Source organism: Alosa pseudoharengus, unplaced genomic scaffold, assembly GCF_046254945.1.
Source record: "Alosa pseudoharengus isolate Yale_2024_CS ecotype anadromous, Long Island Sound unplaced genomic scaffold, YU_APseudo_1.1 YU_APseudo_1.1_scf_14, whole genome shotgun sequence".
Classification (NCBI taxonomy): domain Eukaryota; kingdom Metazoa; phylum Chordata; class Actinopteri; order Clupeiformes; family Clupeidae; genus Alosa; species Alosa pseudoharengus.
The window spans coordinates 32339861-32358270 of NW_027468609.1; the positions used below are offsets into that span (position 1 = coordinate 32339861).

At 39.0% G+C, this 18410-nt stretch overlaps 1 protein-coding gene and 1 long non-coding RNA gene across 3 annotated transcripts; one reads left to right on the plus strand and one right to left on the minus strand.

Annotated features, from left to right (window-relative positions):
- On the plus strand, nucleotides 1–11229 carry LOC143122555 (uncharacterized). Its single transcript, XR_012986719.1, has 3 exons — nucleotides 1–75; nucleotides 7697–7871; nucleotides 11078–11229. It is a non-coding gene; the product is annotated as an uncharacterized LOC143122555 (long non-coding RNA).
- Nucleotides 11230–11626: 397 nt separating this feature from the next.
- cd8b (cd8 beta) lies at nucleotides 11627–18168 on the minus strand. 2 transcript variants are annotated; one of them, XM_076284718.1, is made up of 7 exons: nucleotides 18015–18168; nucleotides 14926–15255; nucleotides 14099–14200; nucleotides 12822–12908; nucleotides 12668–12701; nucleotides 12119–12158; nucleotides 11627–11848 (listed from the first exon to the last, which is right to left on the minus strand). In XM_076284718.1, the coding sequence occupies exons 1-6, from the start codon at nucleotides 18058–18060 to the stop codon at nucleotides 12140–12142; spliced, it is 618 nt and encodes a 205-aa protein (XP_076140833.1). In that variant the 5' UTR covers nucleotides 18061–18168; the 3' UTR covers nucleotides 11627–11848; nucleotides 12119–12139. The 2 variants fall into 2 exon arrangements, with proteins under 2 accessions (XP_076140833.1, XP_076140832.1); XM_076284717.1 differs by having other exon boundaries at nucleotides 14090–14200.
- Nucleotides 18169–18410: the final 242 nt, after the last annotated feature.

An 18410-nucleotide genomic window follows, 5' to 3' on the forward strand; every position in this document is an offset into this window, starting at 1 on the left:
GACATCCAGGTGTTGATTTGTTCCATACACTGAAGAGATTCAAGGGGACCATAGTCGTTTGGTGACAGAGCTACAGTAAGTAAATTTGTGTGTCATCTGCATAGCCATGAATAGACAAATCAAATACTAAGAACACACTCAGGCTAACCGCTTAGAGTCCACATCAACTGGGCCTAAGCATTTGTTAGCCTTAGCATTTGTTAGTAAAGCCTATACTACTGCAACAACTTGCTGCGTTAGCCTCAAAATGTATTATTGTTATTAGGACTGTCAATCGATTAAAAAAATTAATCTAATTAATTACATACTCTGTGATTAATTAATCTAAATTAATCGCATATATGATTTTTACTGTGAAAGTATTTTAGTGACATTAAAGTTCAAAAAATCTTTTATTATTATTTTAATAATGGCCATAATAATCTATGATATGACCTAACATGCTGAGGAAATAAATTCAAAAGTGCTTCGGGAAGAAGTTTTTTTTTTTATCACATACATTGCAGAGGACTTTATTTTAATCAACACTTTATTTTTATCAACACCATCAAGCCGTTTTTGAAAAGTAAATGTTCCAATCAATGATCTAGGCAGCACATTTTCTTCTCTCTCCTTCATTTTACAGACTACAACGGCTCGGGGTCAAAGGTCATACAGAATCGATTAATCTGCGTTATTTTTTTTAATCAGTTATTTTTTCTCAAATTAATTAATCGAAATTAATCAGTTAATTTGACAGCCCTAATTGTTATTAATATTTCCTTCTCTATTATGGTGAAGACAGTGAGGTTCCACAGGGTATGAAACAGGGTAGGCCTATAAACATATCACCTCGTGAGAGTGTGTCCTCATTGTACCTGAAAGAACACATGTGGTCAACAGCTTGCAAGCCATGGCCTACAAACAACTTCAATGGAAGGCTCGGCTGTTATGCAAAGCCACTGATGACCATTGTTTCCACTGTTATATTTGGCCTACTGACTATATTGGCCTACCTACTCTTTGCGCTCAGATCATGCAAGATGCAACACTATACCAAAACACTTTGTTGTTTTTTTGTGGCGTTGTTGTCTCTCACTTTCGTTTTTGTTTTCACTGGTACCTCTCTCCTCATCCAGCTCAGGGGCCTCATTTATAAAAGTGTTGCGTAGAAACCATCCTTCATTTGATCTTAGATCATTTCTGAAATGATCGTACGTGTGATTCAGAGAACACGAACTTACGCACAAAAAAACGTGCGTACGCCACCCTTCCAGGGGCCTCATTTATAAAAGTGTTGCGTAGACACCATCCTTCATTTGATCTTAGATCATTTCTGAAATGATCGTACGTGTGATTCAGAGAACACGAACGTACGCACAAAAAAACGTGCGTACGCCACCCTTCCAGATGTGCCCATTATAAATCACAAATGAACGTCAACTTGTGCGCAGCCGGATGGTTTTAGGTCTCCGCCTTGTAAACACCCCCTCATCAATATCATTAGCATATGTTTTAATGAAATCAATGGCCTAAAAGCTGTAGCCTATGTAACATTATATATTGAAAACATTGTATAGGCCTAGCCTATATGCCATCTGATGTTAACTATATGCGTCAGTTCGAATAGCTTAACTAATTATGTTTTTTCCAGCAAAGCTTTCTGGAAAGAGATCGTATGCATTCATGTCCATTGTCCTCTGCTCGCTTTCATTCCTTTTGCTTGCAGTAATGTGAATAATCAACATTTAGTAGCCTATGTTTAGGCCTACTTTGTAGAAAAAAAATTGGGTAGGCCTACCTTATGAAGGAAAGACCTAGGCCTACAGCATAATCCTGTACGTTATGGTACAGTAGGCTACTGTACGTTTCCAATATGACCCAGGGTAATATGCTGATTTAGTCTACAAAACAGAGGACTAAATTTAGCGTGATATGTCATGTAGGCTTAACGTTTCTTTTAGGATAGGCTATGTTTTTGCTGAAAAAGTAGCCTAGTTCGCCGGTCATTATTCATTCATTCTGCATATCTTTGCTATCGTTTTCTTTCAATAATGTCCAATGGCTTAAACATTGTCCTTTATTGTTTGCTTTAGGCCTACCTTTATATTTTAGCCTACATTATTCAACTCACGTACTGTTATCTGATCTTGGGCACTACCAGTCAAAAAAAGCAAACAGGTGCGCGCTCTGCACCTCTTTACGCAACTCCGACGCAACACTATGAAGATGCCTTGCTTTCAGTAGATAACTTCCGTCCCTTGGTTGTGTAGGCTATATATGATATAGAATATCTATAGCCTACATTGTATTGCTTACATTCAAATATTACCTTTCTGTTAAGAAGCTGGGAATAGGCCTATGAGCGCAAATTAGGATGTAGTGGAGGCTAAACGCGAGTAAGCGCAGTTTATCCACCTCTGAAATTTCAGAAATAGAGTTTAGGCCTAGCCACCTCTTATTAGAGTTTATCCACCTCTCAAAAGAGTTTATTCACTTTTAACATTCAAAACGGTATTATCCAATACTATCCTATATTCCCAATACTGTACAACCTCCACCATTATCAAACATGTTCTGAATGCCTTTAAAAAAACCCGATACCGCATGGCGCAGTCCACCTCACCGAGATTGCAGAATTCATAGTTCACCCACCTCTTATTTTACCACTACATCCCTGGCACAAATGTACTTTTCCTCTCCTAAACGAGGGCAATTGGACATTTTATGGTCAATATTAGATTGGTGAGAACACTAAATATACTAGATCACCTGTAAGAATGTTTCAATCATTAGGTCTTGGTGTTTTTTTTAGATATTATGAAATAAGTAAGCTATACGTTTTTTCACTTTCTTGGCTATAGTTCTCATTAGCAGTTTTATGCTAAACCATGAAACATTAAGCTGCGTCCAAAAACGTCTTTAAAAATCTTCTGATATTGATCATGCATATGGCAAAGAAATACATGAGATCGTTGGTCTTGGAATTTTGATCGCACCTCAGATTACTTGCAGTACCCCGGCATTACCACAAGGAAATGGTCGTACGTCAAGTTTGAACCTGACATGGAGATAAGCTCTTTTCCACGTCAAAGACGGTTTTTATAAATCTGAGCGTTGGCATGGATTTGAGCGTACGCACGGTCTAAGATCAAATCTGTGCGTAAGAACGCTTTATAAATGAGGCCCCAGATGTGCCCATTAGCTATAAATCACAAATGAACGTCAACTTGTGCGCAGCCGGATGGTTTTAGGTCTCCGCCTTGTAAACACCCCCTCATCAATATCATTAGCATATGTTTTAATGAAATCAATGGCCTAAAAGCTGTAGCCTATGTAAAATTATATATTGAAAACATTGTATAGGCCTAGCCTATGCCATCTGATGTTAACTAGCCATAAGCGTCAGTTCGAATAGCTTAACTAATTATGTTTTTTCCAGCAAAGCTTTCTGGAAAGAGATCGTATGCATTCATGTCCATTGTCCTCTGCTCACTTTCATTCCTTTTGCTTGCAGTAATGTGAATAATCAACATTTAGTAGCCTATGTTTAGGCCTACTTTGTAGAAAAAAAATTGGGTAGGCCTACCTTATGAAGGAAAGACCTAGGCCTACAGCATAATCCTGTACGTTATGGTACAGTAGGCTACTGTACGTTTCCAATATGACCCAGGGTAATATGCTGATTTAGTCTACAAAACAGAGGACTAAATTTAGCGTGATATGTCATGTAGGCTTAACGTTTCTTTTAGGATAGGCTATGTTTTTGCTGAAAAAGTAGCCTAGTTCGCCGGTCATTATTCATTCATTCTGCATATCTTTGCTATCGTTTTCTTTCAATAATGTCCAATGGCTTAAACATTGTCCTTTATTGTTTGCTTTAGGCCTACCTTTATATTTTAGCCTACATTATTCAACTCACGTACTGTTATCTGATCTTGGGCACTGCCAGTCAAAAAAAGCAAACAGGTGCGCGCTCTGCACCTCTTTACGCAACTCCGACGCAACACTATGAAGATGCCTTGCTTTCAGTAGATAACTTCCGTCCCTTGGTTGTGTAGGCTATATATTATATAGAAGATCTATAGCCTACATTGTATAGCTTACATTCAAATATTACCTTTCTGTTAAGAAGCTGGGAATAGGCCTATGAGCGCAAATTAGGATGTAGTGGAGGCTAAACGCGAGTAAGCGCAGTTTATCCACCTCTGAAATTTCAGAAATAGAGTTTAGGCCTAGCCACCTCTTATTAGAGTTTATCCACCTCTCAAAAGAGTTTATTCACTTTTAACATTCAAAACGGTATTATGCAATACTATCCTATATTCCCAATACTGTACAACCTCCACCATTATCAAACATGTTCTGAATGCCTTTTTAAAAAATCCGATACCGCGGCGCAGTCCACCTCACCGAGATTGCAGAATTCATAGTTCACCCACCTCTTTTTTACCACTACATCCCTGGCACAAATGTACTTTTCCTCTCCTAAACGAGGGCAATTGGACATTTTATGGTCAATATTAGATTGGTGAGAACACTAAATATACTAGATCACCTGTAAGAATGTTTCAATCATTAGGTCTTGGTGTTTTTTTTAGATATTATGAAATAAGTAAGCTATACGTTTTTTCACTTTCTTAAGTAGGCTATAGTTCTCATTAGCAGTTTTATGCTAAACCATGAAACATTAAGCTGCGTCCAAAAACGTCTTTAAAAATCTTCTGATATTGATCATGCATATGGCAAAGAAATGCATGAGATCGTTGGTCTTGGAATTTTGATCGCACCTCAGATTACTTGCAGTACCCCGGCATTACCACAAGGAAATGGTCGTACGTCAAGTTTGAACCTGACATGGAGATAAGCTCTTTTCCACGTCAAAGACGGTTTTTATAAATCTGAGCGTTGGCATGGATTTGAGCGTACGCACGGTCTAAGATCAAATCTGTGCGTAAGAACGCTTTATAAATGAGGCCCCAGATGTGCCCATTAGCTATAAATCACAAATGAACGTCAACTTGTGCGCAGCCGGATGGTTTTAGGTCTCCGCCTTGTAAACACCCCCTCATCAATATCATTAGCATATGTTTTAATGAAATCAATGGCCTAAAAGCTGTAGCCTATGTAAAATTATATATTGAAAACATTGTATAGGCCTAGCCTATGCCATCTGATGTTAACTAGCCATAAGCGTCAGTTCGAATAGCTTAACTAATTATGTTTTTTCCAGCAAAGCTTTCTGGAAAGAGATCGTATGCATTCATGTCCATTGTCCTCTGCTCACTTTCATTCCTTTTGCTTGCAGTAATGTGAATAATCAACATTTAGTAGCCTATGTTTAGGCCTACTTTGTAGAAAAAAAATTGGGTAGGCCTACCTTATGAAGGAAAGACCTAGGCCTACAGCATAATCCTGTACGTTATGGTACAGTAGGCTACTGTACGTTTCCAATATGACCCAGGGTAATATGCTGATTTAGTCTACAAAACAGAGGACTAAATTTAGCGTGATATGTCATGTAGGCTTAACGTTTCTTTTAGGATAGGCTATGTTTTTGCTGAAAAAGTAGCCTAGTTCGCCGGTCATTATTCATTCATTCTGCATATCTTTGCTATCGTTTTCTTTCAATAATGTCCAATGGCTTAAACATTGTCCTTTATTGTTTGCTTTAGGCCTACCTTTATATTTTAGCCTACATTATTCAACTCACGTACTGTTATCTGATCTTGGGCACTGCCAGTCAAAAAAAGCAAACAGGTGCGCGCTCTGCACCTCTTTACGCAACTCCGACGCAACACTATGAAGATGCCTTGCTTTCAGTAGATAACTTCCGTCCCTTGGTTGTGTAGGCTATATATTATATAGAAGATCTATAGCCTACATTGTATAGCTTACATTCAAATATTACCTTTCTGTTAAGAAGCTGGGAATAGGCCTATGAGCGCAAATTAGGATGTAGTGGAGGCTAAACGCGAGTAAGCGCAGTTTATCCACCTCTGAAATTTCAGAAATAGAGTTTAGGCCTAGCCACCTCTTATTAGAGTTTATCCACCTCTCAAAAGAGTTTATTCACTTTTAACATTCAAAACGGTATTATGCAATACTATCCTATATTCCCAATACTGTACAACCTCCACCATTATCAAACATGTTCTGAATGCCTTTTTAAAAAATCCGATACCGCGGCGCAGTCCACCTCACCGAGATTGCAGAATTCATAGTTCACCCACCTCTTTTTTACCACTACATCCCTGGCACAAATGTACTTTTCCTCTCCTAAACGAGGGCAATTGGACATTTTATGATCAATATTAGATTGGTGAGAACACTAAATATACTAGATCACCTGTAAGAATGTTTCAATCATTAGGTCTTGGTGTTTTTTTTAGATATTATGAAATAAGTAAGCTATACGTTTTTTCACTTTCTTAAGTAGGCTATAGTTCTCATTAGCAGTTTTATGCTAAACCATGAAACATTAAGCTGCGTCCAAAAACGTCTTTAAAAATCTTCTGATATTGATCATGCATATGGCAAAGAAATGCATGAGATCGTTGGTCTTGGAATTTTGATCGCACCTCAGATTACTTGCAGTACCCCGGCATTACCACAAGGAAATGGTCGTACGTCAAGTTTGAACCTGACGTGGCTCTTTTCCACGTCAAAGACGGTTTTTATAAATCTGAGCGTTGGCATGGATTTGAGCGTACGCACGGTCTAAGATCAAATCTGTGCGTAAGAACGCTTTATAAATGAGGCCCCAGATGTCTATTTAGTTTCTCTTCTGTCCACATTGTCAAGGCCAAGGTGGCACAGACTGGACACAGCTGAGAATATGAATGAACTTACTCACCAAATAGCCTACCGCTACACGGAACAAATAATGCAGTATTTCTATTTACCTTGCCATAATTTACTAATTGTCATGATATTTATAGTGGATTACTAATACATTTTGATTTGCATGGCCCATAAAGACTTTAACATAGGTTTACATGCATCTGTGTTGGTAGTGCTACAAAACCATCTTGAGTGTTAACGAGTTGGGCGTCTACATTTTCTGTCTGGGACAATTTCCAACAAACCCTCCATGTATTGAAAGTATTTACCAATGGGGAAAAAATGAAGACTCAAAATATAATGAAGATAATACAAAGGGCAACCCACGTTATGGTGTTCTGCTCATAAACTGGCTTTCCGGTAAGTGTTAGTGTGAGGGTGTGTGTGTGTGTGTGTGTTTTCCTGTGTGAGGGGATTCTGTTGTTCTTGGAGCTATACAGGTGGGGGCAGCGGAAAAGAGACAGTCAGACAGAGACAGGAGTTATGACTGACAGGTCCCCCTCACTTTCCATCCCCTAAGTCTCTCTCTCTCTCTCTCTCTCTCTCTCTCTCTCTCTCGTTCTTTCTCTTTCTCCATCTCTCAATATCTTACCTGGGGACCCCTATCTGAGTCACAAACAACCCTCTCAAGGCTGAGACTTTCAGAGTGAAATCTCACTGTGTGTGTATCGGTCTTTCTATGTATGGGCCTGGGGATGACCTGGGGATACCCATAGTTATGAGGAGCCTACCTGACATTCACCACCACATGAGAGGACCTATGAGAGAGTGACTAAGTGCACATCCTACAGAAGGAGGCAAGGGCATTCCTCTCTCCCACTCATTCTCTTTCTCTCTCTCTCTCCCACCACTGTCTTTCTCTTATGTTTTTCAGTCCAGTGAACACAAGCAGCAAAGCCAATCTAGTCGGACGTGTCCAGAGCCCAGGAGGGACGATATAGAGAGAGAACGGCCGGGTAGAGTGCAGTCGGCCTGGTTGACAGGAAATGGAGGCAAGCTACTTCCTGGAGACAGAAGAAGAGAGAGAGGAAGCTGCAGGTCAACGGCATGTGAGTACCTGTTGTTTCCATTTCATTAATCATTCAGGACTTGTCCAGAATGACAGTGACAGTGATCTAAAGTCCAGGGAGATGTTTCGTTTAGTGAGGGCCTGAAACAATGCCTCCTCTGGAGTTAGCACAATTTATATGAAGAGTGAAGTAATGCAGTCTTTATGACCACTATCACATGCGTGTTAATACAATCTCAGAGAGTAGAATTGACTGTCACCCATACATGGAATACTGCACTGCCGTGCTGAATACTGTGAGCATCTACTCAAATCCCTCATTCAATCTAGGAAGCTGTGGACGCTCACACATACTCAAATGCTGACAAATGGAATAACTGTGGTTAGTTTTACTGATGTGAGAGCAGACATATTAATCCACAAGATTTGTGTTGATTGTCTTATTTTTACAGGCACACACACACACACACACACACACACTCAGGATGATTGAAATAATGCAGAATTAAGTGTTTGAGAACAAACTCTATTTCTTTTTCCCTATTCTATTTTATTTGTTATTGTGTAATTCTATTGATATTACACTAAATCTGATCTGTCATAATGCAATTTACTTGAAAAAAACAACATATCTGTAGTGTCAATTGTGTGTTGCTTTCATCATATAAAAGCAACTAGCCTAGTCACAAAAGTTAGTCCAAAATTATGTCCAAAATTAACCGTCAAATATATCGTCTCTGATGGTCAGAACCCATTTTTATTCCTTTATGTAAGACGGCATAGTGATGAAGCTCTACTATCTCTTTCCCTATATTTATTTGTCAAATGAAGATAGCCTTGAGAATAAAGAGAACACATCTCTGAAGAAATCTTTGAGAAATCTTGAGATTAAATGTTATATTTGTTAGAAATATACAGTATTTGCACATTAAACTTTATTTATTGTATGATGTCATGACATTGGAACTGTGTAGTTTCTAGAGACATTGTTTTGAGCAGTGACAATACCATCAATCACCTAGTTCACCTAGGGCAGTGACTCACTTCATTTTCTTACTTAATATTTTCTGAAAATCAGTGAAAATCAGTTGACCACACATTTGAGTGACCACAGGTTAAGTCATAGATGTTAAAAATACAAGGCGATGTTTCTCTTATGTCCAGAGGCACCAAAAGAACAGCATGTTCCACATAACTACTGTATGCTTAGAAACACACACACACACACACACACACACACACACACACACACACGTTCATGCACACGCATAATCTACTATTTTATCTTGATCTTATTGAATTTCTTATGTTGATTCTCTTTTATCAGTTGTATATTCATATTAATAACCTCAATCTCAAATGAATTAAACAGCCACCCACATATCCTTTCACCTTTGCATAGCATGGAATAGATTTAGTATTACAATGTTTAAAACCTAAATACAGCTGGCCAAGTGTCACATGAATCTGACGATACAAACATTTGTTACAGATAATATCATGTTTTTATATAGTTACTTCAACTAATGAAACACAAACTGAAGCTAGATCCTTAAGGTGATTTATTCAGTAAAACAACTATATGTGGGCATTCAAGACTCAAGTGTATCTAGACAACTATTATTGTAAAATCTGTATAAAGGACAGATAAGCATACATTTCTTCCACTTCTATTGTTGGCATCTGAAATCCTTGAAAAAATTGCAAAAAAAGCTGTAACAGCATTGTGTTGCCAACTTTGTCGCCAAATGAAACTGGTTAGCAAGCTTCATCAGTGAGCACTTCTTCTTTATCCTGTATATCCTGATCGCTTCCTGTTTTTATCAGTGATCACTTCTTATTCTTGTCCTCTGTGTTTGCACACCTTTCAGAGTTAGCTGACTAGCTTTACACCGCCTTACTGCTGCTATCAATTTCTGAACATGTCTGTTTCTATAGTTTTGTATTGTAATGTGTCTCTATCCCCCTCACAGCTAATTGGGTACATACCAGTATAATTGGGTACATACCAGTATACAAGACAATATATATATACAATGGGGAGAATAAGTATTTGAACCCATGCTAAAGTTGACTAAAAAGAAAAATATACAAACATCTGTTAGAAATTGATCTTAATGCCTTAATTAAAACAAATAGTAAAAATCCAACCTTTAAGGACACCAATTTTCTTAGTGAATGAAGAATGTATCATAAATAAATAAATGTTCTTCCTTAAATTACAGGGGCAATAAGTATTTGACCCCTGTTAATTTCCCATAGAGGCAGGCAGATTTTTTATTTTTAAAGGCCACTTATTTCATGGATCCAGAATACTATGCATCCTGATAAAGTTCCCTTGGCCTTTGGAATTAAAATATCCCCACATCATCACATACCCTTCACCATACCTAGAAATTGGCATGGTGTGTTTTTCAGTTAGCCTATTAGCTGGTTTGATTTGCATTGAACCCAATGAGCATTTTAGTCAACTTTAGCATGGGTTCAAATACTTATTCTCCCCACTATATATATATATATATATATATATATATATATATATAAAAAAATGTAAATATAATAAGATATCCAGTTTTGTTTTAAAAAAAAAAAAAGATCCTGCAATTTGTCAGTGTGCACCGAAGGCCTCTTTCAGATATGATGCACATCTTCAGAACTGCTGTATACTTATCGTCCAGTCATAATTTCTTGTATGAATTGTAACTCTAAATTGTAACTAAAATATTCTAGATTGTTTCATATTGATTTAATTTTTTTCAATATAGTATATGTATACTGTATGTACATGTACAACAAATTCAGAACAAATAAAATGTAAGCTAGTGTCTTCTCTTATTATTGTTACTCAAAAGGGAGTGATCACGATTTCATACTGTTGACTGCTCATAAACACACTGTGCTGCGCTGTGTAGGACATTAGACATTTTACATGTTCGATTTCATCAGTGAAAAAGAATGAAGTGAAACAATCCCATCTAGCTCAGCACTGTTCCTGTTCTCATTCGTTCTCTCTCTCTCTCGCTCTCTGGCGGGCACACTCTCTCGCCCTCTCGCTCTGCCTGTGGCATGATGTGTGGTCTAGCTGCGGTCTGTTTGTTTCTGCGCAGAGACGTCGAGCTCAAAGCTGAGTGAGTGATGAAAGAGGGCGAGATAACGTCTCTGTAGAAGGTGCTTTTTCTCACCCTCCTCTTCTCTCTCAACCATTTGTTCATTCTCTTTCTCTCTCTCCCTCTCTCCTTTATACAGGGAGAAGGCCTGAGCATGCCTGAACACTGAAGATGGCCACTTAACCCAGCTGGGAAAGCTGGCGTTCTGGATCTTATCTCCACTTAACCTGCACTAGTTCATGAGTTCTTGAACTTGACCTGCTTCTATGTTTGTGTGAGCGTAACTTCCATGCATGCAGTATGATTGTGTATTATCACTGAATAAACTAAATAAATGTGTTTTAATCTGTGTTTAGTAGATGTAATGGGCTGCAAAGATGTATATGTGTGTCTGTATGTGTTAGTGTTTGTCTGTGTGTGTGTGTGTGTGTGTGATTGTGTGTGTGTGTGATTGTGTGTGTGTGTGTGTGTATGTGTGTGTGTGTTTGCGTGTGTGTGCGTGTGTGTTTGCGTGTGTGCGTGTGTGTGTGTGTGTGTGTGAGTGTGTGTGTGTTTGGGTGTGTGTGTGTGAATGTGTGAATGTGTGTGTGTGTGTGTGTGTGTGTGTGTGTGTGTGCACGAGTGTCCACGCACGGTATGTGCCTGTGTGGATGTGACAAAAGGTAAAACTCATTTAGAGAAAAACAACTTATTTTCTACATTGATAGTTTTATTAAGCAAAAGCCAATATTTATATAAAAACATAAAACTGAACTGTACATAGACTGTAGACTGAGTAAAGAGATGCACTGTGATGTTTGTAATACACACAAAAGGTAGATTTATAACATTTAATCAGACTATTGGATAGAAGGTTCCAATACATGTAACCGTGCACTCAGCCAGTGCAGGGGAAATGTGGCATTAGAATCTGCAAAACAAACAATAACAGATTATTCCACAATTATCTTGTAAAGTTTTACGTGCTGTAGTACAGGTGTGTTTCAGTGTAGGGGACTTGTATGGAGTGTGAGTGTTAGTAGGTAGGTGTTACTTTTTGACAGGGTGGTGAATGAGAGCGAGAGAGAGAGAGAGAGAGAGAGAGAGTGTGTGTGGTTGCTTGTGTATGTGTAAGTGTGTGTGTATGAAAGAGAGAGAGAGAGAGAGAGATGTGTGTAATACAGTAGGAAAAAACACTAACCTGATTGACACTTCAGTCCACTTATCTCAGCTGCTGTCCCCTGAGGACGAGGACACACACACACACACACACACACTTCATTAGTTGTACTGAAGAGGATAAAGAACAAGAGGATAAAGAGGGGGATGCAGAAACCCAAATAAACCAATCAAATAGAGTTCGCTAATGACAAAAAGAATGTATCGCATCCAGACATTCAAAAAGATGATAGGCTAAATCATTGAATATATTTTGAATCCATGCAATGGAACCAACTTGGCACATTGCAGTGTTATTTGATGTATGCCTTATGAGATAGATATCATTGTCACGATGAGCTAGAACAGAAGGCTTTGATTTGTATCACAGAGAAAAAGACAGAAGAAGAAGTAGATTAAGTGAATATACTCACACACACTCACACAAACACAAACAGAAACACACACACACACACACACACACACACACACACACACACACACAGAGACGCACACACACACACACACACACAAACACAGACAGACACATACACACGCACACACACACAAGGTAGATATACTTTCAACTTACTTCACAAACCGGTGTCTGCATTTCTTGGGTAGTCCTGTATATATAACACAACACAATTCACGTGCATAAAAAGGCACTCTGATATAAATTAATTATTAAATGGCTGACCTCTTCGAAGAGAACCTACTGTATCTGTGAGAAGTGAGATACTCACGGCTGAAATAACACAAGACAGCAACCAGAAATACGGCCAGAACAACGAGACATCCAGAGAGTGGCCAGAGAACCCATTTCCCACAACCTGGAACACACACAGTACACCGATTACACACACATTACATACATACAATTCTACACTACATACACACATACATATATTACTTCCATATGTAAGTATAACATGTATAATCTGCCATTTATTCTTGAGAAATAAATCCCAATAGGTAGTGCGGAGCCTGTGCACCTTGATAAAGTATACTGCATGGTGCAGCTATTTTGCAAGGATACCTTCAAAGTAACAGAAAAAAGAAAAGCGCAAAAGCGATTTTCTTTCTTTTGTCATACTACTGTGTTAATTTTGTAACACTGGCTTTGGCAACACTGTACTAAAATGGTCATGTTAATAAAGCACCTTTGAATTTGAATAGCGCAACGCTGCTCACTCCACGGTACAGCCGGTTCATTGATAAACTGACGTTTCGGTCACCAAAAAGATGAAGGTCTGACTGATGAAGGTCTGACTGACCGAAACGTCAGTTTATCAATAAACCGGCTGTATGATGGAGTAAGCAGTGTTGCACTTTTCTCTTTTCTGTTTGCAAAATTAAATCCCAATGGTATGAACTGTTACTGAACATGCTGTTGGGGTCTTGTATAAATAAGTCAAGGAAATCATTTTTCAAATATGAGAGGAGCATTACTGTATACATTACCCTGCTAATTTATATAGTTATTGACCAAAAAACCAAAAGACATTTTTCCAAACATATTGCCGCTTCATTCTCTTTCACTGAGGAACAAATAGTCCTTGATGCAACTGTAGTTGCATGTGCTGCATAGCAATGTCTTGCCTGCTCACTTTGAATTATCATTCTGCAACACTTCTAAGAGCCACATATTATACATATATACATTACATACATAGGACATACAGTACACAGACACATTTATATACTGTAACTGTCACAATGATAACATACAACATTTACAATTCACACAATCTGTCTCAACAGTGCTCTTTCAAATCTTACCGGACACTGGATTCTTTTCCTACCAAAATCAATCCCTACACTAGCAGATCAGATCCATACAGACACACGCTCACACACACACGTTCTCTCTCTCTCTCTCTCTCACACACACACACACACACACACACACACACACACACACACACACACACACACACACACAGACACACACACACACACACACACACACACACACAGGCTCAGACGTTGTGTTTAATATGACCTTGAATACCTGGAATACCTTGAATATCTGGAGGACGCTTGCTGGAACAGCAACTTTTTGATTTGGGTTTCTTGGTGGTCTTCTTGGGCTTGGGAGGCTGTGACGGTGTGGGGGCCACCTCTAACGGAGCAAAGAGAAGAAGAAAACAGCACTGCTTTACAATAGAATAAGTATGTCAAGACACAGGTATCCTGGGTTAGGGTAGAAAAAGCCAAACAAAGGTCTTGTAGATAAGCTCATACTCAACTACTCACCTAACCCACTAACACAATTATGCCATAAATGCTGCACAAGTGTAGATGTCAAAATCATAATAGACGGTTTTCCTCTACCTGTCAGTAGTGTCAATGATGATGAGCATATGTATGCACAAGTACTGGGCTGATATTTAGACTGTGCAGGTGCCTATAATCATCTGAATAGATTAAAAATGTTTGCATTTTAAAAATAATATGCACATAAACTCATATCTGGCCGACAAAGTGTTTCAGGCAGTGAAGAGTCAAACCCTGAAATATGCCTCCAAGTATAAATTCATAATGTAGTCTATCCATATCAACTGTAAGGCCAAGAATTATCATGGTGTTGCACTCATCAGCTGGGGAACGCAATCCTCCTGATATCTCACCGTGATATCTTGAGTGTGGAGCACAGCCAAAGCAAAAACAGGACAGAGAAACATAGCAAGACACAGAGAGATAAAGAGAAAGAGAGGATCTGTGTAAGAGAGTGTGGGGTGAAGTCGGTAGAGATGGAAAAACGTGGAAGAATAGCAGAAACCAAGTGAGAGAGAGAGAGAGAGAGAGAAAGAGAGAGAGAAAGAGAGAGAGAGAGGATTCCCTTACCCCCCACTCGCAGCCAATAACTGTTGAACTCTGTTTGTGTCTTGGACGGGAAGTAACAGGAGTACCAACCAGCATCCTCCACTTGCAGGCCTTTGACTGTGAGGGTGTAGGTCTTGCCCGACTTCTGACTCTGAAGTCGGCCAAGGAGCTTTGTGCTTTTGGAAACATTATGAATGTCAGCAGCATTGTGAAATGATATGTATTCGTAGACGTCGTCACTCTGGCGGGTCCGGTACCAGTAGATTTTTTGAACTGTCGTATCCGAACATTCACAGGTCAGGGCCACAGAGTCATTTGGGCGTATGTACGACTCCTTTACTGCAGCCAATACTGAGAGAGAAAGAAAAAGAGAGAGGAGATATAAAAATAGAAGGATCATGATAAAGACAATAGGAGGGGAGAGCAATAGAGCCAGCTGTTCTGAAAACTGCTCCTGAAAATCCAAGCACAAGAGAGGTCAGTGTATTAATAATGCTCTTGACTGGGTTAAACGGGTGTGTTCTGTGTAACTAGAAGGGCTGTTAGATATGGAGTGTAGGGACAAATCTAAAACATGCAGAGTAGGACGGCTCTGTTAGTGCGCTACGAGAACCTACTGACCAAAGGTCACAAATATTTAAAAACAAATCTCATGCTGTTTTTTTTATGTTACATTTTTGGGCATTTTTTTCTTTTAAAGACAGGACAATGAAGAGTGGGCAGAAAATGAAAGTTTTGGGAAGTGACCTCAGGTCGGACTCGAACCTGGGTCCCCATAGGTGCTGCATCCATGTGTAGTGCAGGACGCTGCTCTGCGCTACGGAACCCTGACCGTCTACTTCTACAGTAGTACGACAGAAATTCTTTGGGAATGTTAGGACCATCACTATGCCAACAGCCCAACAATCCCCCCCCCCCAACCCCATCACGGGTCCATCAAAAATAATATGGTCGAAGTCTGGAGCACAGCAACGGGCCATTCAAGCGGTCTATTACTATTTAACAATCATATTTCCATGTTAGTTATGGTTAGTTTCCCATTTCCCAGATTCTTACAGCAATGGACACACTTGTAGAATTCCTGGAGAATAATTAACCAAATTCCCCGCAGCATTTATTTTAATAGAGTGCATATGAGATTTTGCTTGGAGCTGCATATCAAAAGCCACATATTAGAAGACAAAAACAAATATTGTGACATTTTAGTTATTCGATGAACCTAATGTTCATTGTTAAACTGCATTGCAAGAAACACTATTCCAATCTGGCGAGAAGACCTACCGCTAGGATATCGCATGATGTAGCAGACAATGGACACCTTTTATGCATTACTCTAGGTGTATATCTCCGGAAATTAATTCCAATTCTTTGTCTTACCACTCAAACTATACAAATCTTCATAATATAAAAACCATTGAAAAAGAACGAAAGAGAACACATGGATGGCAAAATTCTATAGACCAACCTGTGCTTTAAGTAGGTCTGCCACTTTCTTTCAAAATGACACAAATGGAGAATGATAACTTAATAATTAATGCACAAATGGAGAATGATAACAGAATAATGAATACAGCAATTACACACTGTAAAGACATATAACAGTAATTCTATGTTGCATGGATGCATAGTATGACATAGGTTTGTTCAATTTTGATTGGGTTCCTCTCACGATTTACGCTCAATATTTTTTTGCTCTTATAGGTCTTACATAAGCATAAATTTCAGACATTACTTGTATACTTTAAACTGAAGCAATCGCAATACTTGCGATTGCGGACTTCATACAAACAAGCATCAGAAATGACAAGATGCCAGGAGCGTCACTAAAGCCAAACACAAACACAGCGAATCGGTAGTCCCACTGTGGGCCAATCTAGTCTGTCTTTCTTTAGTGATTGTGCAGTGTTTTGTAAGAGTGGAAAGTCGCCTCGCTTCCCAGGGGCTGACAGAATGGAGACATTGCAGCATCAGGTAGGCCTGTGAGGCAACACCCTGTAGTAGGCTGGCTGACAACCCCTCAGTACTGAGTGACAAAAGAGCAAACACAAACGCCAGGTACATATCCTTTATGAGTGCACACCCAAATGAACATTAGCTTTCTGCTTGAGGCAGCGCAAGTCGCAAGTTCGTTTGCACAAGTTATTTGTTTTCTGATTTTAAAAGTGTTTGTCGTCGAACAGCTGCTGATTACAAGTCTGAGGCCCAACTCCGCGGCCCTAAAGGGAAAACCTTGTAATGGAGGGAGACCACTAAAAGAAAGCTTCGGCCCTGGGCTTTGTGTACAATCAATGCCGGAGAAAATCATCTATGTGATGAAATAATCCAACAATCAGTGCCTTTCGATGACACACAATATGATCAATATGATCAAGCGGCTATGTAACTATCAATACAGAATGTGTAAATTTGCTGTTCAACTGATGAAACACCATCAAAATTATAATCTGTATAATTATATATAGGTATTATAAACTCATATACACATTCAATTTATTTGAACCTAAAATTAAGACTACAGTGGAAAAAAATGTCAATAAAACATTTACAATGAATTACAGTATTATCTTTAATAGTGAAATTACAGTCTTTGGTACTGGATGGTTTGTATTAAAAGTGCCGGAATAATTGAAAATACGTACCTTCATGGCAGTACTCCATTGTCAAATGATGCGTAACATGATAATAGACACTAAACCTACCAACAACATCTAAAAGTCTACATATCTTCACTTTGTGTACAACTCTGTGTATGATGAATGACAGTTTAAAAAATAAAACAATCTAAAAATTCTTAAATTTGAGACATCTTAACGGGGCCTGTTAGGACTTACCCTTCATAGAAACCTTCAGTGCACACACGCGCGCAGACTACAAGTCCAGTACAGGGCATTTTATTACACATGTATCAATAGATTTCACCTGCAAGTGTACAGAATGTATATGGCATAGAAAATACAGTACTGCTGGATTTGAAAGCACAGTGTTCGTTATTACGTTGGTGATGGAGCTAGCAGCTGACTTAAGTTAGCTTCAAACTTGTCCTAGACAGCTGCTAACGATTAGGCCCCTCTTATCATGTGTTTGAATGCGAGGTGTTTAAGGGTTCTTACCTACAGTCGACAGGGTCAGTGTAACCCATGCAGTGGTCAGGCTCATGTTTGATGGCCGTGGTTAATGCTCTGCAGTGGTGTAGACTTGAGTCTTGGTGTTTGTCTGTCCGTCTCTCCTTCCTGCCAAGTGTCTGCGCTCTCATCTATCAGGAACTGTTGTGTGTGTGTGCTCCACAACACAGCCTCCTCTTACCATCAGCCTATCAGGACGTGAGTCAGAGACAACACACACACACACACACACACACACACAACACTACACACACACACAACACTACACACTCAGTTACACACAGACACAAACACATATACACAGAGCAAAAAAACTGTAGTCCCCCTGAAATAATGTTGGTAATGTTTTGACAATTATTAAGAAAAAGGAACAAAAAGCAGAAT